Source organism: Embiotoca jacksoni, unplaced genomic scaffold (genome assembly GCF_022577435.1).
Source record: "Embiotoca jacksoni isolate LCO1_2020_lvr unplaced genomic scaffold, fEmbJac1.0.p SCAF_4, whole genome shotgun sequence".
NCBI classification, from domain to species: domain Eukaryota; kingdom Metazoa; phylum Chordata; class Actinopteri; family Embiotocidae; genus Embiotoca; species Embiotoca jacksoni.
Window position 1 is genome coordinate 24529377 of NW_027185392.1, and position 23773 is coordinate 24553149.

Below are 23773 nucleotides of genomic sequence, written 5' to 3' on the forward strand. Positions count from 1 at the left end.
CTCTCCTCTTCGCTCATTTAAATTTGGTCGCTTTTGTCTTCGGAAAACAAGATGGTGACGGAATGCCGAATTCAAGGCTTCCAAACGGCAGTTCACAAAAACGAAGAGTCACGGTTGGTTGCAACCAATCAGAACCATCAGTGATGTCATCATCCATCAGTGATGTCATCGTTGATTTGTGAACGTTATGAATCCTCCAGTTCAGATTCTGTCCGTCACCATCTTGCTAGTTCGGAGTGGTTTGGAGCAGGAAGTGACCATATTTGGACGAGCTGGGGGAGGAGCCAGCGGTGGATCTGACCGATCTGATTGGAAACCTGACGATACTACGTCCCGCCCACCGATAGCTGTAACCTGACTGCACCACAGGCCTGTCAATCAAACAGACACGCCCCCAAAAACAGGTCTTCTTGAATCTTCTTTTCTAATGAATGAGGGATTATTTTCAGATGGACCTCCAGAAAACTAATAAGAAGGAGTGACTTTAGCTAACAACACCGAGATAACTGATGGACACATTTTATTCACTTTGGATTTGATGAGAGAAGTTGAATGGGAGTCTATGGAGCCGGAGGCTTTTTGGAGCCGACCTCTAGTGGCACTCGCTGGTATTGCAGCTGAAGACACTTCTGGATCAGAACCATTTTACAGACTCGGAAGCTACGAACTCTTTTATATCCAACCTGCGGTTTCCACTTGGCTTTGACTCCGAATGAGGAAGTAACTCCCTGCCAGTTCCTCTAAAGCTGAATAGTTAACATGGTATATTTTTTTATTAATCAATACAAGAGAAAAGCAGATAAACCACGTTAATCCTTTTCTGTCCTCTTTATGCAAAGCGAGCAGCTCCTGATTTGGTGAAATTTTCTGGCAAATTTCAGACTGTTGTTCAACTGACAGATGTACTTGTTTGGATGTAGAGAAGTTATTCCAGATGTTTTATCACCATCCTTTGGACACTCTCGGGGCAAACTGCACCGTCGCTCTTGTACTTTTATAATCTGTAATCACTAATTAATATCTCACAACAGACACCAGTGTGGGTGAATTCTGTCCCCTTTAGAGGAGCTCGTATGTAGATGTTTTTAATGTTCTCATCTATTTTTAAGAACTTTGTTATCTTTTACTAAAGAAAAGGGGTTTTATAATTGGAAAAAAAAGATTGCTTAAAGTATGCTTTGACGTCCCAGTCAGCCCTCCCGCCACCGTCCTCATGGAGAAGCATCACCAACAGGAAACAGGTGGGTCGTTTGTCTCCTTATTGAACGGTTGGATGCAGTTGGAGGTTTCGTGCTGATCTTATCGAGCTATTCTTGTCTCTGGTGGAGCGACGTGTTGACGTTTCTTTCTCTCAAAACGAAAATCTGGTTGAGCGAAGCAGGAACTCTTTATTTCCAGCGACAAACTGCTGAAGTGGAGTTTGTTAGATTCACGTTATGTTGATGAGACAGATGTTCTCGGTCGGTGTGTGCAGCAAAGTTAAAATTGCCAACGTATAAGAATTTATTTCAGTTATATCAGCAACTATACAAAAGCCCATTTTATATTACAAGATATTAAACTTCCTTCAACAGTATAAAAGGCTGATTTAACATGTCATGATGCGGTCGGGAGAGAAAGCGTCCCACAGACGGAGCGCTGAGCCGGTTCGGCAGGTTTTCAAACGGCAGCAGCAGAATAACCAGGCGGCGGCGGCGGCGGCGGCGTGGTCCACTGGTTCCTGAGGCTTTTGATGCATCATCATCATCATCCTCCTTCTGTCCTTGTGTTTAAAAATCTTGCTGTTTTTTTTCCCATTCTTTTGAGATGCACTGCAGCTGATAAAACGCCATGTCATCTTTAAAAAAAACAACATGATACGCCCACTCACACTTTTTATCTGTTGACGACGTCATCAGTGGAGCCGAGACCGGAAACAGCCTCCAAGACCCGGACTGAAAGGGGTGCAGAAGAGTTTCCTTTATTTATCAATAAAAAAACTAAGAAAAGAAAGTTCATTTGACTGTTTGGATGATTTTAGTTCCAGTAAATCAGCTCAGATCATCATGCTAAAGGAATCTTTTTTACTCAATCTGGAAAAGGAAAAAAAAAAAGAGTCCATGGAGTCAGACGACAGCGTTCAACCAACATGTTTTTAAAATGTCTCCGTGTCGGTGAGCAGTTCTCCTTCGACTGGTTCCTCATCACGTCCAGTTTAAAAGAGCCAAGCTACCTCTCGGAGTAAACTGTGACCAAGTCTCCATCCCCCATGTCCTGAAGCACAACGGCTCGGGGTTCGTAGGCTGGATCTTCTCTCCCCTCCCCCTCCAGCTCCCCGTCCTCCCCCTCACACTCCTCCTCCCCTCCCTCCGACTCCATCCAAACGCACTCCGTCTTCTCTGAGTCCACTCCGTCTCCCCCGGACATCGACTCCTGGTCGCTGCTCCCTGAGGACGATCTGTCGTTCCGGTTCTCGGGGACGAAGACGCGGCTGATGTCGACGGGGTGATACTTGGGGGGCGGGTCCTTGTGCTTAACCACCTGTGATGAGACAGAAATGCATTTTACAAAGGTTTAAAAACATCATCACCAAATGTTGTTTTTCTTCTGTTAGTTTGACAGCTCACCTTCAGGTTGTTGGGTTGCTCCGTCCAGTCCCAGGCTTTCGTCCAACAGATGGCGATGACGGACAGGACCACGACCAGGACCAGGACGGACAGCAGGATGATGGCCAACACGACCTCCTGGACCCCTCCTACAAACACATGGAGGGTTGATGATTACATCATCGTATGTACAGGTTTGACCTCTGACCCTTTAAGGAAGCTACTTTCCCCTTTAACACCTGTAAGAGATATTTTTGTTCGTCATCTCCAGAGACATTTTTACTGGATCAGAACCAACTGGATCTAAAGTTCTACTCGTGTTCCAGGTGTTGTTCTTGTGTTCTACTTGTGTCCCAGATGTTCCGGGTGTTCCAGGTGTTCTACCCGTGTTCCAGGTGTTGTTCTTGTGTTCCAGATGTTGTACTCGTGTTCCAGATGTTGTACTCGTGTTCCAGGCGTTCTACTTGTGTTCCAGATGTTCTACTCGTGTTCCAGGCATTGTACTCGTGTTCCAGGCATTGTACTCGTGTTCCAGGCGTTCTACTCGTGTTCCAGGCGTTGTACTCGTGTTCCAGGCGTTCTACTCGTGTTCCAGGCGTTGTACTCGTGTTCCAGGCGTTCTACTCGTGTTCCAGGCGTTCTACTCGTGTTCCAGATGTTGTACTCGTGTTCCAGGCGTTCTACTCGTGTTCCAGATGTTCTACTCGTGTTCCAGATGTTGTACTTGTGTTCCAGGCGTTCTACTCGTGTTCCAGATGTTCTACTCGTGTTCCAGATGTTCTACTCGTGTTCCAGGCGTTGTACTCGTGTTCCAGATGTTGTACATGTGTTCCAGATGTTGTACATGTGTTCCAGATGTTGTTCTTGTGTTCCAGATATTGTTCTTGTGTTCCAGATGTGGTACTTGTGTTCCAGATGTTCTACTTGTGTTTCAGTTGTTCTACTTGTGTTCCAGTTGTTCTACTTGTGTTCCAGATGTTCTACTTGTGTTCCAGATGTTGTACTTGTGTTCCAGATGTTGTACTTGTGTTCCAGTTGTTCTACTTGTGTTCCAGATGTTCTACTTGTGTTCCAGATGTTGTACTTGTGTTCCAGATGTTCTACTAGTGTTCCAGATGTTGTACTTGTGTACTAACTCTCTACTCTGAGTACATCAGTGTGTTCTCTCTGTCAGTACAGAACCATCAGAACACTACAAGTTCCAGGATGAATCACTCAACGCTCCAAACAAGAAGTGTGAAACTCTGAACACTTTCCACCGTCCAACAGTCACTGTCTTGGCTCTGTAGAGGAAGGGGCGGGGCCACAGACGTAAAGGATTTTCAAATTAAAAGCGTCTGAGTGTTTCTTTTCCACTGCTGCTGCTGGACAGAAGAATCAGTGTGTTTATTGAGTGTTAAACAGAGGACAGAGAAACACACTGATTTCTGGGTAAAATAATTAAAGCTGCAGATATTTTGGAGGCTGATGTGTTCACATGATGAGGTCACTTCCTGTCAGTGTGATGTAACATGTTGGAGGACTGTCTATTCATGTCCTACAGGAAGTCTGTGAAAAGCTCCCGCTGAAGACTCACCGACTGAACCCGAATAAAAGATCCGGTCCGTCTCTCTGAACTCCAACTGCTTCCTTCCTTCCTCGGTGAACAACCATCCTTTCAGCGTGACGCAGACCGTCCGTCCCTTCGGGAACACGTCAAGTTTGCAGGTGCTTTCTTTAAATGTGCAAGATCCTTCAAAGTGTTCCTGAAAAATCACAGAAAAATACTAAATTATTACAACACTGAACACTGCGTTTGATCCCGACAGCTGGGAATCAGTCAATTAATAGTTCATAAACAGCATTTATTTTCAACCATTTTGATAATTATGTTATTAAGTTATTCATCAGGCACAACCACTGGATGGCTTCATACTGCTGTGAACTGAACCTCTTTGTACAGTTAGTCTGACAGGAAATATGATTTAAAGATGACACGTTATATTTTTAGTCACACGGATCAACAGAAAAAATTTGATTAAAAAAAAAAAAAACTCGAGCACAATCAAAATATAATAAATATAGCAGTTAATATAGTTTTCTAGAAGCTCCTTCACCATAAACAGGTCATAATACATCCGATCAACACATCTGTGCACTGAACGAGGACTGTTGTCATTCCCAACCTGCACCGCTGACATGCAAACACACAAACACAAATAGTCACGTGTGTATTGATTCTTCGGTCTTATTATTTTTTTTAATACTTTTTCCAACAAAAATGTCTTTTTTATCTGTATTGTATGCATAGTTTGGAATTTTTTCTTATTGTGTACATTTTTTTTTTTGCTAACTGTTTCTATGCTGCTGTGGCGACAACATTTTATTAGATTTGATTATTATCTTATCTCCTATCTTCAGTCAGTGCTGTCCTTCATGCTTTGATTAGAATCGATTCGGTTCCTTTTCATCGCTCACTTACAGGACGGCTCGTGTCATCTCCAACCAGAGAGACGGTGAATTTGAATCTGTTGTTATCATGAGGTGTTTTGATCAGGAGACCGTTCAGTTCTTTGTAGAATCGGACCGGGTTCCGGAAAGTCACGGCAGTCCTGTTCTTCTCCACGCTGACATCCACACGGGGGAAATCTAAATAACCTGAGAGGAGAAAGATCACTTGAACCTCCAACCGTCTCTGTCTGGGATTTTCACATGAAGGCTTGGAGGGAAGACACATCAGAAAAAAAGGGTCTGCATGGAACTAAAAGTTTCAGCCTGCGTCTCCGGGGTGCCACTGACTGGGTGCACAGCTGAGGAGTGGAGTGGGAGCACCTGCAGCTGGTCGGCATGTTCAAAACTGACTGCTTTCATTTAAAGTTCAATTATTTATCATACGTTTTTGATTTAGTTGATTGATGAACTTTGTAGCCGTTTAATTTGATTCACCTTGAAAAAGTTGTTTGAAAGACCGACTGATAGAAAGCAGTTCATCAGTACTGTAAATACGCAAATGTTTGTTTCAGAAGTTTATCAACCTGATAATCTCTGATAAATTCTGACAATCTCTGATATCTGATAATCTCTGATATATTCTGATAATCTCTGATATCTGATAATCTCTGATAAATTCTGACAATCTCTGATAAATTCTGATAATCTCTGATAAATTCTGATAAACTCTGATACTACTAGAAACATGCAAATATCCACATACTACTTACATGTGGTGTGAACCGTCTTTAAATAGTTGAAGGAGAGGGAGTTGGATGTCACCGCTGCAGACTCATTGCCTCCCTGTACGGCTGTTACAGTGACATACAGGTAGTCCATGTAGTGTTCAGATTTCCAGACAAAGTGGCTGAGGTCATAGTGGTGGTCGGTGGTTTCAGCCTCATCAAGACTTCAAAAGAGAGAAAACAACAGGTTCATGACTCAAAGTAACAATATGCTGAAAATAAAACAACAACAGTTTTCTGCGGCTGACTCGCTGGAGCTCAAATAAATACCTTTCACGACAAAAACTACAGGATAAGATAAACAACCAAACGCATGAATTTATGCTTTAATATCATGCAGCATCCTCACCTAGAAAATGCTATGATGTTTACCCTGAAACGGGTTTCTGGGTGCTGTTTGCTGTAATCCCATCTGACCGTGGTTTGGAGGTTTTGGCAGCTCAGAGTTAGGTTTGTTGGAGGTGGAACTGCAGGTAAGAAAAGGAAGAGAAAGCCCAAAATAAACATGTCAATAAAGATGAATTCACCTCAAAAACAAAGGAGAGAAACGCCTCCAGCCAGACTTCAGCTGGCCAAGTCGCCATATCGAGCTGCACTCGAAAGTGTACTTAATAAACCGACACATCACAAATAACTAATGCAGTCTTAGGCCACAATCTTGCAATAAATCCGACCTTCATGAAGATTATGATGCTCAGTTTCAGACACAATGGAAACTGTATTTTGGCTTCACCTCATTGATACACAACCCTTTTTCCAAAAAAGTCCAGACGCCGTGTAAAATGCAAATAAAAGCAGAGTGCAATGATTTACAAATCACAGAAACGCACATTTCTTACAAAACAGACCAAAGACAACATATCATGTTGAAACGGAGAAATTTTGTTGTTTTATAAAAATATCTGCTTATTTTAAATTTGATGGCAGCAACAAGTCTCAATAAAGTTGGGACAGGATCAACAACAGAAAGCTGTGTGACGCTTAAAAAAAACACCTGGTGGAACATCTGACAACTAATGAGGTTACCATGGCAACAGATCAGTAACATGATTGGGTATAAAAGATGATTTCAGAGAGGCAGAGTCTCAGCAGTGAAGATGGGCAGAGGTTCACCACTCTGTGAAACACTGGGTGGTTCAGAGAATAAAACGTCTCCGTTTCAACATTTAATATGTCGTCTTTGGTCCATTTTCAATTAAACATGGGTTTAAATAATCTGCAAATCATCGCATTCTGTTTTTATTTAAATTTTCACAGCGTCCCAAATTTTTTGAAACGGGGTTGTAAACTGGAAGGATGAAATAACAGATATCCACCAGTATAATTGGAAATCACAGAACAGTTCAAGTCAACACTGTAACAGTCAACACTGTAACATTCAGTCAACACTGTAACATTCAGTCAACACCGTAACATTCAGTCAACACTAACATTCAGTCAACTGTAACATTCAGTCAACACTAACATTCAGTCAACACTAACGTTCAGTCAACAGTAACGTTCAGTCAACACTAACATTCAGTCAACAGTAACGTTCAGTCAACACTAACGTTCAGTCAACACTAACATTCAGTCAACACTAACATTCAGTCAACAGTAACGTTCAGTCAACACTAACGTTCAGTCAACACTAACATTCAGTCAACACTGTAACATTCAGTCAACACTGTAACATTCAGTCAACACTAACATTCAGTCAACACTGTAACATTCAGTCAACACTGTAACATTCAGTCAACACTGTAACATTCAGTCAACACTAACATTCAGTCAACACTAACGTTCAGTCAACACCGTAACATTCAGTCAACACCGTAACATTCAGTCAACACTGTAACATTCAGTCAACACTGTAACATTCAGTCAACACTGTAACATTCAGTCAACTGTAACATTCAGTCAACTGTAACATTCAGTCAACACTAACGTTCAGTCAACACTAACGTTCAGACAACACTGTAACATTCAGTCAACACTAACGTTCAGTCAACACTGTAACATTCAGTCAACACTAACGTTCAGTCAACACTGTAACATTCAGTCAACACTAACGTTCAGTCAACACTGTAACATTCAGTCAACACTGTAACATTCAGTCAACACTAACATTCAGTCAACACTAACGTTCAGTTAACACTGTAACATTCAGTCAACACCGTAACATTCAGTCAACACTGTAACATTCAGTCAACTGTAACATTCAGTCAACACTGTAACATTCAGTCAACACTGTAACATTCAGTCAACACTAACATTCAGTCAACACTGTAACATTCAGTCAACACTGTAACATTCAGTCAACACTAACATTCAGTCAACACTGTAACATTCAGTCAACACTAACGTTCAGTCAACACTGTAACATTCAGTCAACACTAACATTCAGTCAACACTAACATTCAGTCAACACTGTAACATTCAGTCAACACTAACGTTCAGTCAACACTGTAACATTCAGTCAACACTGTAACATTCAGTCAACACTAACATTCAGTCAACACTGTAACATTCAGTCAACACTGTAACATTCAGTCAACACTAACGTTCAGTCAACACTGTAACATTCAGTCAACACTAACGTTCAGTCAACACTGTAACATTCAGTCAACACTGTAACATTCAGTCAACACTAACATTCAGTCAACACTGTAACATTCAGTCAACACTAACATTCAGTCAACACTGTAACATTCAGTCAACACTGTTGTAACATTCAGTCAACACTAACGTTCAGTCAACACTAACGTTCAGTCAACACTGTAACATTCAGTCAACACTAACGTTCAGTCAACACTGTAACATTCAGTCAACACTAACGTTCAGTCAACACTAACGTTCAGTCAACACTGTAACATTCAGTCAACACTAACATTCAGTCAACACTAACGTTCAGTCAACACTGTAACATTCAGTCAACACCGTAACATTCAGTCAACACCGTAACATTCAGTCAACTGTAACATTCAGTCAACTGTAACATTCAGTCAACTGTAACATTCAGTCAACACTGTAACATTCAGTCAACACCGTAACATTCAGTCAACACCGTAACATTCAGTCAACTGTAACATTCAGTCAACACTAACATTCAGTCAACACTAACGTTCAGTCAACACTGTAACATTCAGTCAACACCGTAACATTCAGTCAACACCGTAACATTCAGTCAACTGTAACATTCAGTCAACACTAACATTCAGTCAACACTGTAACATTCAGTCAACACTAACATTCAGTCAACACTGTAACATTCAGTCAACACTGTAACATTCAGTCAACACTGTAACATTCAGTCAACACTAACATTCAGTCAACACTGTAACATTCAGTCAACACTGTAACATTCAGTCAACACTGTAACATTCAGTCAACACTAACGTTCAGTCAACACTGTAACATTCAGTCAACACTGTAACATTCAGTCAACACTAACATTCAGTCAACACTGTAACATTCAGTCAACACTAACATTCAGTCAACACTGTAACATTCAGTCAACACTGTAACATTCAGTCAACACTAACATTCAGTCAACACTAACGTTCAGTCAACACTAACATTCAGTCAACACTGTAACATTCAGTCAACACTGTAACATTCAGTCAACACTAACATTCAGTCAACACTGTAACATTCAGTCAACACTGTAACATTCAGTCAACACTAACATTCAGTCAACACTAATGTTCAGTCAACACTAACATTCAGTCAACACTGTAACATTCAGTCAACACTGTAACATTCAGTCAACACCGTAACGTTCAGTCAACACTAACGTTCAGTCAACACCGTAACATTCAGTCAACACCGTAACGTTCAGTCAACACTAACGTTCAGTCAACACCGTAACATTCAGTCAACACTGTAACATTCAGTCAACACTAACGTTCAGTCAACACTAACGTTCAGTCAACACCGTAACATTCAGTCAACACCGTAACGTTCAGTCAACACTAACGTTCAGTCAACACTGTAACATTCAGTCAACACTGTAACATTCAGTCAACACTAACATTCAGTCAACACTAACGTTCAGTCAACACTGTAACATTCAGTCAACACCGTAACATTCAGTCAACACTGTAACATTCAGTCAACTGTAACATTCAGTCAACTGTAACATTCAGTCAACACTGTAACATTCAGTCAACACTAACATTCAGTCAACACTGTAACATTCAGTCAACACTAACATTCAGTCAACACTGTAACATTCAGTCAACACTGTAACATTCAGTCAACACTGTAACATTCAGTCAACACTGTAACATTCAGTCAACACTGTAACATTCAGTCAACACTAACGTTCAGTCAACACTGTAACATTCAGTCAACACTGTAACATTCAGTCAACACTAACATTCAGTCAACACTGTAACATTCAGTCAACACTAACATTCAGTCAACACTGTAACATTCAGTCAACACTGTAACATTCAGTCAACACTAACATTCAGTCAACACTAATGTTCAGTCAACACTAACATTCAGTCAACACTGTAACATTCAGTCAACACTAACATTCAGTCAACACTGTAACATTCAGTCAACACTGTAACATTCAGTCAACACTAACATTCAGTCAACACTAATGTTCAGTCAACACTAACATTCAGTCAACACTGTAACATTCAGTCAACACTGTAACATTCAGTCAACACCGTAACGTTCAGTCAACACTAACGTTCAGTCAACACCGTAACATTCAGTCAACACCGTAACGTTCAGTCAACACTAACGTTCAGTCAACACCGTAACATTCAGTCAACACCGTAACGTTCAGTCAACACCGTAACATTCAGTCAACACTGTAACATTCAGTCAACACTAACATTCAGTCAACACTAACATTCAGTCAACACTAATGTTCAGTCAACACTAACATTCAGTCAACACTGTAACATTCAGTCAACACTAACGTTCAGTCAACACTAACATTCAGTCAACACTAACGTTCAGTCAACACTAACATTCAGTCAACACCGTAACGTTCAGTCAACACTAACGTTCAGTCAACACCGTAACATTCAGTCAACACCGTAACGTTCAGTCAACACTAACGTTCAGTCAACACCGTAACATTCAGTCAACACTGTAACATTCACTCAACACTAACATTCAATCAACACCGTGACAAATCTCAGAGAAAAGATGCATAAATTCAAAAAGCATCACCTTTGTGAGGATTTATTGTAGAAACTTTTTATTAGGACCTAATAAACGTCCACCTCGTGTGTCCACTGCAGCTTTGAGTCCAAGCTCATGGCCTTTGTCGATGTGCTGCATGAGCGTGTGAAGGGTTTCATTTCAAAGACCACCTTAAATGGACGTCACTCATCCTGTCGGGGAACGAGCTGGCAGGCGAGAGGAGTCTCAGACAAATAGGTTTTATTTACCCCACAAAATACCAACAGAAACAGGACTGATCCCGGAGCAGCAGACTTATTTAAATATAGTGCAAATCAAATTATAATACTTCCTAAATAAACCAACAAAAAGTCTAAACTAGGAAATACATGTGCGCACTACAAATAAAAAGTAATGTACTGTAAGAACTGCTAAATAAATCATAAGCAGGATGAAACAAACCCACACATCATGTAATTTATGTAAATGTGAGTTCATCGTGACCGAGCATAAATTAACTAGATTATCATTATCATTGTGTGGCTCAGTGACACCATCTGCAGGACTATTTCTATATATTTCCCTTTGTTAGGATCAACTGAGCCAATAAGTGTAAATTTTTTTTAAAAATCCCCCCAAAAAATCATCAATAAATCTTGAAAGTTTCAAGTTCTCAGTTAAGTAGATGTACTGATTTTAAATTATGGAAAGAAATCTGCAGGAAACATGTTTCATTTAATCTCTGATGAATTAAAATCCTCGAGTCTCCTGCAGCTGTTCTGTGTCCTGACTAACATACCTTCATACCTGAGGAAGGCATTAATCCTTCATGCCTTTTCCGCCACACCCTGTGTCCTACGTCACCGTGGTGATAAGGAAGCAGACATCAACAGGTGAATAAAGCACCGTCATGGTTGCTCGTCTGCATTCCAGTAGTCATTGTTCTAACACCTTGCTTTTAAATCTTGGAGGCAGAAATCACTGAAACTCAAAGAGCATCTTGGCGTGACGGAAAACAAGAACCCGACGGAAAACAAGAACTCGATGGAAAACAAGAACCCGACGGAAAACAAGAACCCGACGGAAAACCAGAACCCGACGGAAAACAAGAACCCGACGGAAAACCAGAACCCGACGGAAAACCAGAACCCGACGGAAAACAAGAACCCGACGGAAAACCAGAACCCGACGGAAAACCAGAACCCGACGGAAAACAAGAACCCGACGGAAAACCAGAACCCGACGGAAAACAAGAACCCGACGGAAAATAAGAACCCGACGGAAAACCAGAACCCGACGGAAAACAAGAACCCGACGGAAAACCAGAACCCGACGGAAAACAAGAACCCGACGGAAAACCAGAACCCGACGGAAAACAAGAACCCGACGGAAAATAAGAACCCGACGGAAAACCAGTACCCGACGGAAAACAAGAACCCGACGGAAAACAAGAACCCGACGGAAAACCAGAACCCGACGGAAAACCAGAACCCGATGGAAAACAAGAACCCGATGGAAAACCAGAACCCGACGGAAAACAAGAACCCGACGGAAAACCAGTACCCGACGGAAAACAAGAACCCGATGGCGTTCTCTAGCATGAAAACACTTGTTTTTCAAGCATTTTAAACCGCGATTTCGTTTTTAAAAAGCCAACCAGGGTCTCCATGACGGTAGAAACACAGAGAGCATGTTAATCTCACCTGATACTACATACAGACCAAACATAATGCAGCAAATTAAAAACCAGCTGTTTTGTCTGTCTGCTGCAGCCTGACAGAGACCAAGAAAGACCGTGTTGTTGAAAGTACCAACATTTCTAAAACACTTGAGAAATACAAATATTATACAGCAAATGTTTCTGCATTGGGCTCTTCACCAACATGCAGAATCTACTAGATGTTGAGATGTCAAGGAAGCGGCACAGCAACCCTACAAATCAATCAGCTGATTTTGTTTTTGCTTAAGTTACATTAATGAACCCGGAACCTTAAAGAGGAGAGGGACCATCCAGCTTGTTATCAGCTCAGTTCTAAAGCCAGCATCTGTGATGGTACAGGGATGCATTAGTGCACATGGCATGGGTAGCTTGAACATCTGGAAGGAAGCATTAATGCTGAATGATATATTCAGGTTTTGGAGCAACATATGCTGCCATCCAGACAACGTCTCTTTCAGGGAAGGTCTTGTTTATTTCAGGGAAGGTCTGTTTATTGGTTGTGGCCGTATTAACACGGTCTCATACTGCAGCTGTTGTCGGCCCATTTCCACCTGATTTTATATTCCTCTGTTTCATGCTGAACAACTGCTCATGTGACCGTCACATTGGTAAATGGTTTAAATTGAAGGAGACACTTGTACCATTAAATTACTGAATTTATTTATCTCCTTGACAACATGGGCCACTGAATACACAGTTTTCTTGTGCGTGACAGATTTCAGGTTGACGTGGAAATCCTCAGGTTTGGATGTATGGTGAGTTGGAAGATACTTCAATGAATAACAAAACGAGCTGAGCAGCACTTATAAACATACATATCAAGACCTGCTTTTATATGATAGAGACCTTCGTTTTGACAGCTTCATGTAAATCATTTCTAATATTATTTTACAACAGCAGGCAATGCAGAGGGTTAACTTACGTTGACTAACTTGTGTGTTCATTTAATTAAGGAAACTGTAAAGGCTCTAAATTTGATTTCACGCGAGAAATCTAGTGACTTAAATAAAGCAATCAGTTTTCTTTGAAGTTCCCCCTGAGAAAGTAAAATTCAAACTTCACAAGAAAATGACAATTGAAAATAAAATTTGTATTCAAAATAATTTCAGAATTGAATTAAAATTATATTAAAGTTCAAAAAAGTTTTCTCACAAATTCTTTTACTTCAAATACATTGTTATATTTTCAAAAGTTCAAGATCAAATCTTGAACTTTCCATTTTAAATTAGTATTTTTTGTTTACTTTTAATTTTTTTAATTAACAAAACATTTGGCTTCATAACATGTTATCAGATGTTCTTATCTGAGAGGCTGTTTCTGCTGCGACCTTTGATTTATAACGTGGGAGGTTGAAACATTTCAGAATGTGTTCACACTTCACAAAGGAACGAGAATAGAGATCATTCAGGCTAAACAGGGACGGTGACCTGATTAAGTAATAATGTAAACTCACAAACACTCCCTCCAACCAAGAACAAGACAGGACCGTCCAGAAACTCATTATTTTTAAATTCAAACTGGAAATCACCAGCGGTTGTTTTCAAAGGGTTTAGTGTCCACTAGACTTTTGTTCAAATTAACGATTTTCAATATTATCATTTATTCAATCATTTCTTAATGATTAAAGTTTTAATAAGCTAAAAGGTGTTCTCAGTCATCATGTGTTCTTCCTCATGAGCTCGTTCTACATCTGTATTCAGAGAACCAACACATCCAGGAAAGAAAACATCCACCAATCCCAGATAAGTGCGTCAAATGTTTGTCCGCACTGAACAGATAAATGAGGGAGAGTTGGTTTTTTTTGTTCGGGCACATTAACGTTAGAAATGTTTGTCACAGGCTACTAAAGACTGCTTTTTCTTCTGTATCATTTCAAAGACTGCTTGATGATCACGTGAGGTAATGAAGGGTTGTTAAGTCCCTCCAGAAAATTATTTTTTTTTTTAATTCCTGTGATTGCTCCGCAAAAAATGTCATCAGAATCTGAGCTGAAAGTATTAATGACATAAAGTAAATATTTTTAAACAAAACTCTCTTTAATAACAACAATAACTCCTCATTTACAATCAGCACGGTTCTCCTCATCTCACCAAAACTAACTCACCGGAGGAATCCGGAATAAGATGAAAAAGTTTATGTGGCGGAGTTTACTCCTGAAAATGTGTTCTTCACATTAAAATGATGATTAAATGTTTGTGATCAGAGGAAGTGATTCCATATTACTGGATGTTAAATGAGTTTTCTCCACACGTCCAGTTGTCAGAGACGTCTCTTTGTTTGTTTCATCCAGCAGGTCTATGTGTTGAATGAACATGAATTAAACAGCATCTAAAGCTCTTATTGTGACAGCTGATGTAGTCCTTGTTTCTATATTCCAGTCACAGACGGTCTGTTCTGGAAACATACGCAGCTTTTAGGACCTTTTAGGAGCTTTTAGGAGCTTTTAGGAGCTTTTAGGAGCTTTTATCTCCATGGTTCTCTAAGTTCAATAAATACAAAAAAAGATCAAAACTAAAATATCTCTGATGTGCAGCATGATTATTATCACAGGAAGTGATTACACATTTATTACTTTATCAGGTAGGGCTTAAAAAAATTGCATTTTTCTTTTTCAACTTGTAATTTTTAGTAATTCCCGCAATTTCACGCAAAAAAACTCCACAAATTACATCGACATTTTTGAGAAAATCCGCTGCAAAAATCAAACATTTTTGATCACAACAATCACAAAAAAAACCCATATTAAAGGACTTATTCAAAACCCAGGTTTAAATGCCATTAAAAATTTATGAGGAGATTTTGAAACAGACAGTACAACAAGAAAACCCCAAATTACTCTTTTAAATTTGGCTATTGAAAATATTATCATTTTATTATTGCCAGTTTATTATGTTTTGCCCTACAGTTGAACTGTCTTATCAGCTCGTGAGTCAACCTTAAGTCATTTTGAATCACATGTACCAAAGGTGCTTTCCAATAAAGTTTATCTGGCTGAAAGTTCATTGAAACACTGAAAACAGGCAGATAGCCAATCAATGAGTTTTACCTCCCATTCTTCACTCATGTCAGTATTCTAGTTCTTTTTTTTCCGATCCAATCATTTTAATTTATGCTGGATCCCAGACTTGAACAAAATATTTCCTTTTAGGTGATTAAGGTGCCACAAATACTGTAATGAGCAGCAAACGTTCGTCTGAGAGAAATCAACTCACCAAACACAGCAGAAACTCCCCCGATCAGAAGCAGAGTCCTGAGCATTTTGTTCACGTCAAACGGAACCACCGAGTCTTCAGACCCAGCTTCCTTCTTGAAGGAGCCAAAAGCAGCTAAAGGACCAGAACCCGACTCGAACTCAGTCGGAAAGCCGACTTGTGGCCGCAACTCGGCCTCCTCCCGTCAGCGGATGGTCCGGATGGTTCCTTCGGAATCCGAAAGCTGACTCACATCAGTGTGTGTTCGTGTGTGTTTACTTAGAGCCGAGGCAGCGCAATGAATTACCTGGAACACCTTGAAAACGTGCCCGGATGTAGTGACGTCTTCAAGGTGCAGGTGTGGTTTTTTTCTTTTCAAAATAAAAGGATTTAAATATTTTGTTAAATAATGATAGGCTACTTAATATTAGCATTCATAATAATGATATGTAAAAGCGAAATTAGTGGGGTCTTGTGGGTATATATATATGTAAATATATTCAATCTGTTAACAGAACCAGGATCAGAGGTGGGCGGAGCATCTGTTAACAGAACCAGACTCAGAGGAGGGCGGAGCATCTGTTAACAGAACCAGACTCAGAGGAGGGCGGAGCATCTGTTAACAGAACCAGGATCAGAGGTGGGCGGAGAGCATCTGTTAACAGAACCAGGATCAGAGGTGGGCGGAGCATCTGTTAACAGAACCAGGATCAGAGGTGGGCGGCCATCTGCCTGACCGGTTGGGGTGAGAGGAGAGCAGAGAGAGAAAAGGACAGCATAGAGATAGAAGAGAAGAACTGTTGGTGGAGATGACAATCACAGAGCAGAGACATGCAGCTCCATGACGGGACATCTGGAAAAGAAAGAACAGAAACTACACGAGTGAAGGAACTGAATGGAGACAACAGATAATAAGAAGAAACTATGGGAGAGAAGAAGATGGTGAGGTATGAGTCAGTTAAAGAGTAGGAGGAAAGAAAAGAAGATCAGCATGTAACGAGGTCTCCCAGCAGTCTCGGCCTATAACAGCATAACTAAGGGTTGGTTCAGGTCTACCTGAGCCAGCCCTAACTATAGGCTTTATCAAGAAGGAACGTTTTGAGTCTAATCTTAAAGCTAGAGAGGGTTTCTGCCCCTCCAACACAAACTGGGAGCTGGTTCCACAGGGGAGGAGCCTGAAAACTGAAGCTCCGCCTCCCATTCTACTTCTGGAAACTCTAGGAACCACAAGTAGACCAGTGTACTGAGAGAGAAGTGCTCTGCTAGGATTATATGGTTCTATAAGATCTCTAAGATATGATGGAGCCTGGTCATGTAGAGCTTTGTAAGTCATCAAGAGAATTTTAAATTCTATTCTTGATTTCACAGGAAGCCAGTGAAGAGAAGATAAAACTGGAGAAATATGATCTCTCTTGATAAATCCCGTCAGTACTCTTGCTGCAGCATTTTGGATCAGCTGCAAGGTTTTTAATTAGTAATTTGGACATCCTAACAACAAGGAATTACAATAATCTAGTCTAGAAGTAACAAATGCATGAATGAGTTTTTCTGCGTCACGCTGAGGAAGGATTTTCCTGATTTTATTAATATTACGTAGATGAAAGAAGGCAATTCTGGAGATTTGCTTTATATGGTGTCTAAAGGACAAATCCTCATCAAAGATGACTCCAAGGTTCCTCACAGTTTTGCTGGAGGCCAAGACAACATCATCTAGAGTAACTAAGTGATTACAGAAAGAGTTTCTGAGGTGTTTAGGACCAAGTACAAGAACTTCTGTTTTGTCTGAATCTAGAAGCAGGACGTTTTTGGTCATCCAGACCTTTATGTCTTTTAGACAGGCTTCAAGTTTTACTAACTGATTAGTTTCATCTGGTTTTATAGAACGATATAGCTGAGTGTCATCTTCATAACAATGGAAGTTGATGCAGTGCTTCCTGATGACATCTCCTAATGGGAGCATGTACAAAGCAAAAAGTATTGGGCCTAACACTGAGCCTTGTGGAACTCCATAACTAACTCTTGTTTGTCTGGAAGATTCATTGTTGACATGGACAAACTGGAATCTATCTGATAAGTAGGATTTGAACCAGTCTAATGCAGTTCCTTTAATCCTCGTAACGTCTTATAATCTCTGTAATAAGATCGTATGATCAATCGTATCAAAAGCAGCACTGAGGTCCAGAAGAACAAGTCCAGAGACGAGGCCATTATCTGAGGCGAATAAAAGGTCGTTAGTAACTTTCACCAGAGCTGTTTCTGTGCTATGATGAACTCTAAAGACTGAACATCTTCAAACAGATCATTCCTTTGTAAATGATCACAAAGTTGATTTGAAACAACTTTTTCAAGGATTTTAGAAATAAACGTCAGGTTGTAAATTGGTCTGTAGTTTCCTAAAACAGCTGATCAAGAGTCGTCTTTTTAAGTAAAGGTTTAATTACAGCCACTTTAAAAGCCTGCGGTACATAGCCGGTTACAATAGATAGGTTGATCTGATCTAATATGGAAGTATTAATTAAAGGGAAGACGTCCTTAAAAAGTTTAGTTGGGATGAGATCTAACAGACAGCTAGAGGATCCAGATGAAGAAATAATTCTAGTTAACTCAGAGAGCTCAACAGGAGAGAAATGTTCCAAGTTTACATCTGGTCCTACAGTTGCTTTCAGGGCTGCTGTTGCTTAGCAACACATCAGTCAGGAAGGGTCGGCCCGATTCTCTCCCTGATAGTAAGAATTTTATTAGTAAAGAAGTTAATGAAGTCATTACTGCTGAGAGCTGAAGGAATAGAGGACTCAACAGAACTGGGACTCTTTGTCAGCCTGCTGCAGTGATGAAAAGAAACCTGGGGTTGTTCTTGTTGTCCTCTATTAATGATGAATAATATAAAGTTCTGGCCTTACAAAGAGCTTTCTTATATAATATTAGACTATCCTTCCAGGCCAGGTGAAATTCTTCTAAATTAGTGGAACTCCATTTCCTTTCCATCTTTCTAGTCGCTGCCTAGCAGAGCGTAGTTCTGAGTTGTACCATGGAGACAACTTCCTCTGGTTCATGACTCTCTTCTTCAGAGGGGCGACATCATCTAGAGTTGTAGCAGAGATACTGCAGTGTTTTCTACCAGATGATCCACTTGTGTGGGACTAAGATCAACGTAGATGTCTTCCACTGCTTTAACACACGGCATCGAAGAGGATAAACATGTAACTGCTTCCTTAAACTTGGCCACGACATCATCTGACAGACATCTACTGTAGTGGGATTTATTCCCACATGCTGTGTAGTCCATTAATGTAACTTCAGATGTTAATAAGAAGTGGTCCGACAAAACAGGGTTTGGAGGAAATACTATTACATTTTCGGTTTCCATCCCATATGACAGAACCAGATGGAGGGTGTGGTTACCACGGTGACGGGGTTTATTTACATCCTGATAAAAGCCTATAGAATCTAATAATGATCTGAAAGTAGAACTGAGGCTGTCGTTGTCCACGTCAACATGAATGTTAAAGTCTCCCACTATCATCACTTTATCTGAACTCAGCACTAAATCTGATCAAAAGTCAGAGTTCAGTTAGAAACTCTGAATAAGGACCAGGTGGGAGATAAACAACAACAATACAATCCGTTTCTCTGCTTTCCAGTTTGGGTGAGAGACTAAGAGTCAGACTCTCAAATGATTTATAACTAAATTTAGGCTTTGGATTAATTGATCAACTTGAGTGGAAGATTGCTGCCACTCCTCCTGCTCCTCCTCCTTCTCCTCCTCCTCCTCTTCTTCTTCCTCCTCCTCCTCCTCCTCCTCCTGCTGAATCTCTAGGAATATGATAATGAATATGACTGGGAGGAGTTGCTTCATTAATACTAACATATTCTTCCTGTTGCAGCCAGGTCTCTGTGAGACAGAGTAAATCAATCTGATGATCAGTTATCAAGTCATTTACTAACAGAGATTTAGACCAGAGAGATCTCATATTTAATAGTCCGCTTTTAATTGTCAGATTTTTTTTGATCCATTAATTTAATAAATGCTAAATGCTTATGTATTATTATGTGTACACACACATATACATATATATACACATATATATATACAAATATATATATACAGTGAAGGAAATCATTATTTGATCTTTTGCCGATTTTGTAAGTTTGTCCACTGACAAAGAAATGAATGGTCTATAATTGTAATGGAGGTTTATTTTAACAGTGAGACAGAATATCAAAAAAAATATCCAGAAAATTACATCATATAAAAGTTATGAATTGATTTGCATTTGATTGTGTGAAATAAATATTTGATCTCCAAACAAACAGCAAGAATTCTGTCTCCTACAGACGGTTAGATTCGTCCTCTTGCTGTATAAAAGACACCGGTCTCGACTCGTTCATTTATGGAATGAGTCGTTGCAGTGTCGAAGATGAATTCACCTGGAACACTTTGTGAAGTGAAAGACGAGTGAAATCCTTCACATTTATCAAACCTCCTGCTTCTCTGACTTCTGTTTCTACAAAACATGAAACAAAAGAAGTTTTCAAAATGGTTGTTTGGTCCATTTTTCTGTTTGCAGACATTATTTTCCATCTGGATCACCTTCAGCACAATTGTCATGTTTCTTTTTTGTGCCTGAAGAGACAGAAATCCAGTCACAGACACCGTCCTGTGCACAAAGCAGCGCATTCAACAGCCTCAGAGAACAGACCTGGTTTAAAACATACATGTGGAGCCATCAGTATCTTCTAAAGGGAAATATGCTGAGCAAACTGAATTTTTTAAAATATATTTTATATTAAAAAAATATATATATATATATTATATATATATTAAATATTTGTGTATATATATATATATAAATAATATTTTTGATATATATATATATATATATTTATTTATTTATTTTTTTATAAGGAAATGAACGAATCAAACAGCAACATGAGCAGCTGCAGCCTCCACAACACCTGCCGGGTCTCAGCCAGTGATTGTGCCTGTAATGCGGTGCTGTTGGCCAGCAGGCGGCGCTGTTGGTCAAGGACAGCGTGTGGAGCTCCTCTTCCTTCTCTCGTGTTTCACGCTGCGTTCACAACCGGATCCTGTTTCTTTGTTTACTTTTAGTTCGTACTTCAGATGCAGTTTTTGAAACGGAGTGAGCTCCTCGTTAAACTAGGGAACGTTGGGTTTTTTTACTAAATATTGCATTGTTACAGTTTATGCATGGGAAGTCAACATATTCGATATTTAGCTTTTGTAATTTAGGTGTTGGTGTGTTATCTATATTGTTTTTAATTAATCGTATGAGTGCCGTTGGAATGTTTTAATCACCTTAATATAGTTTTCCACGGAGCAATCCAGTTCATATTTGCCATTAAACTCCACTTTAAGTGCTTCACCATTTCCATCCAGGAGGTGAATGATTGACCAGATCTGTACTTTCTGTCAAACCTGGCAACGCTGTGGAGGAGAGCGCTGCCTGTCAACCAAACCAAACCAAACCAAACCAGGAGATGTGGAGCCTCTGAGAGACACAATGAAACCAGGCTGGTGTTTGTAGCTCTGGTAGAGGACGACACAGGTGACACCTCATCACCATAACGACTCCCTGACTGACAGCTCAAGCAGGAAGAGGGGTCATAACAGGTTCTTCACTGTACACAAGGGATTTAATCATTTACAGTTAAACAGCTGATCAGTCAGTATTAGAGCATTAAAATGATTGTTTTAGCTGGTTGTGTTTAATGCTAATTTTTACAGTATTAGTTACCAACACGGTAAAACTTACAATACAATACACTTACAGTAAGGGTGCTTTTAACTATACAAGCTCGATATAAACCCTGAAGCAGACAATCAAGAGTCAGGATACAGGTTAAACAGGAGCACAACGCACCAGGTTTCAGGACTGGAGGTCGTTATACCGCTTGAGCAGACCGAACGATCTGATGAAGATGGTGTGGAGAATCGGGGAAGATATACTGCTGAGAGTTGATTAGTGGAATTGATTGCAGCTGTGCCAGCCGTCCAGAGGCGTGAACCAGGGAGGAGTTCTGCAGAGAGTTCACACCCACGACCCATGATGAACACATACACACCCACAGACAGGACGAACACTAAACAAGGACAATAGAAACAGAGGTCGGCTCCAAAAAGCCTCCGGCTCCATAGACTCCCATTCAACTTCTCTCATCAAATCCAAAGTGAATAAAATGTGTCCATCAGTTATCTCGGTGTTGTTAGCTAAAGTCACTCCTTCTTATTAGTTTTCTGGAGGTCCATCTGAAAATAATCCCTCATTCATTAGAAAAGAAGATTCAAGAAGACCTGTTTTTGGGGGCGTGTCTGTTTGATTGACAGGCCTGTGGTGCAGTCAGGTGGGCGAGACGTAGTATCTTTGGGTTTCCAAGTTTGGCATGTCACCTCCTTACATTAATCTCCACTGAAATATTGAATGAAAGCCAAAATAATAATGATCCTTCAGATGGATTAGGATTTATCCCCGTGATTTAAGTGATGGGAAGGTCAGGTCATTGCTGTTCTAGTGGAAATAAAATATGAAGCTGTGAAAGTGCTGCTGTTGTTTTTTTTATGTGCGTGATCACTGTTATCGACCACAAACACCATACATGATGTGGTTGCGCTTCATCAGTTTGAATATTTCCTTTCCCTTGTACTTCTGCAATTTTCTCCTCTGCTAATAACTTTTATCTTGACCAGGATCTACTGAGGGGAAAATTCCCCAAAAACGTCCTGATTCTAATAATTTTGGTCACTAAAGGTAAAAACGGTCAGTACTGGGAATCTGTCTGGGAACACGACCCCATGCAGGTCCAACCTGGTCCAGATGGGGATGTTTCATTTACAGACTTTGGTGAAAGAGTTATAGGTATTAAACGTGATAAAGGAAGGAGTGCCATGCATTGGGATTAAGTTCTGTTCTCTTACTGCCTCCAGGTGGAGATTTGAGGGAACTGCAGTTTAGTGACATCCTGTGGTTTAAGGAAACTACAGACCAATTTACAACCTGACGTTTATTTCTAAAGTCCTTGAAAAAGTTGTTTCAAATCAACTTTGTGATCATTTACAAAGGAATGATCTGTTTGAAGATGTTCAGTCTTTAGAGTTCATCATAGCACAGAAACAGCTCTGGTGAAAGTTACTAACGACCTTTTATTCGCCTCAGATAATGGCCTCGTCTCTGGACTTGTTCTTCTGGACCTCAGTGCTGCTTTTGATACGATTGATCATAAGATCTTATTACAGAGATTAGAAGATGTTATGAGGATTAAAGGAACTGCATTAGACTGGTTCAAATCCTACTTATCAGATAGATTCCAGTTTGTCCATGTCAACAATGAATCTTCCAGACAAACAAGAGTTAGTTATGGAGTTCCACAAGGCTCAGTGTTAGGCCCAATACTTTTTGCTTTGTACATGCTCCCATTAGGAGATGTCATCAGGAAGCACTGCATCAACTTCCATTGTTATGCAGATGACACTCAGCTATATCGTTCTATAAAACCAGATGAAACTAATCAGTTAGTAAAACTTGAAGCCTGTCTAAAAGACATAAAGGCCTGGATGACCAAAAACGTCCTGCTTCTAAATTCAGACAAAACAGAAGTTCTTGTACTTGGTCCTAAACACCTCAGAAACTCTTTCTGTAATCACTTAGTTACTCTGGATGATGTTGTCTTGGCCTCCAGCAAAACTGTGAGGAACCTTGGAGTCATATTTGATGAGGATTTGTCCTTTAGACACCATATAAAGCAAATCTCCAGAACTGCCTTCTTTCATCTACGTAATATTAATAAAATCAGGAAAATCCTTCCTCAGCGTGACGCAGAAAAACTCATTCATGCATTTGTTACTTCTAGACTAGATTATTGTAATTCCTTGTTGTTAGGATGTCCAAATTACTAATTAAAAACCTTGCAGCTGATCCA

The 23773-nt window shown here is 40.1% G+C and overlaps 1 protein-coding gene across 1 annotated transcript; it reads right to left on the reverse strand.

Annotated features, from left to right (window-relative positions):
* Nucleotides 1-1489: 1489 nt before the first annotated feature.
* On the reverse strand, nucleotides 1490-16085 carry ifngr1 (interferon gamma receptor 1). The gene is made up of 7 exons (XM_069167752.1): nucleotides 15860-16085; nucleotides 6150-6267; nucleotides 5786-5964; nucleotides 5047-5222; nucleotides 4162-4330; nucleotides 2607-2734; nucleotides 1490-2520 (listed from the first exon to the last, which is right to left on the reverse strand). The coding sequence occupies exons 1-7, from the start codon at nucleotides 15903-15905 to the stop codon at nucleotides 2209-2211; spliced, it is 1128 nt and encodes a 375-aa protein (XP_069023853.1). The 5' UTR covers nucleotides 15906-16085; the 3' UTR covers nucleotides 1490-2208.
* Between the last annotated feature and the right edge of the window lie 7688 nt (nucleotides 16086-23773).

Bases quoted from the DNA above. Each gene is read 5' to 3' on its own strand.
- ifngr1 (XM_069167752.1), bottom strand. From the start codon at position 15,905: ATGCTCAGGACTCTGCTTCTGATCGGGGGAGTTTCTGCTGTGTTTG. The intron at 5,965-6,149 runs GTGAGGATGCTG...TCTCTTTTGAAG, and splicing joins AACATCATAGCATTTTCTAG to TCTTGATGAGGCTGAAACCA. The intron at 2,735-4,161 runs GTGAGTCTTCAG...ATGTGTTTGTAG, and splicing joins CTTTTATTCGGGTTCAGTCG to GAGGGGTCCAGGAGGTCGTG.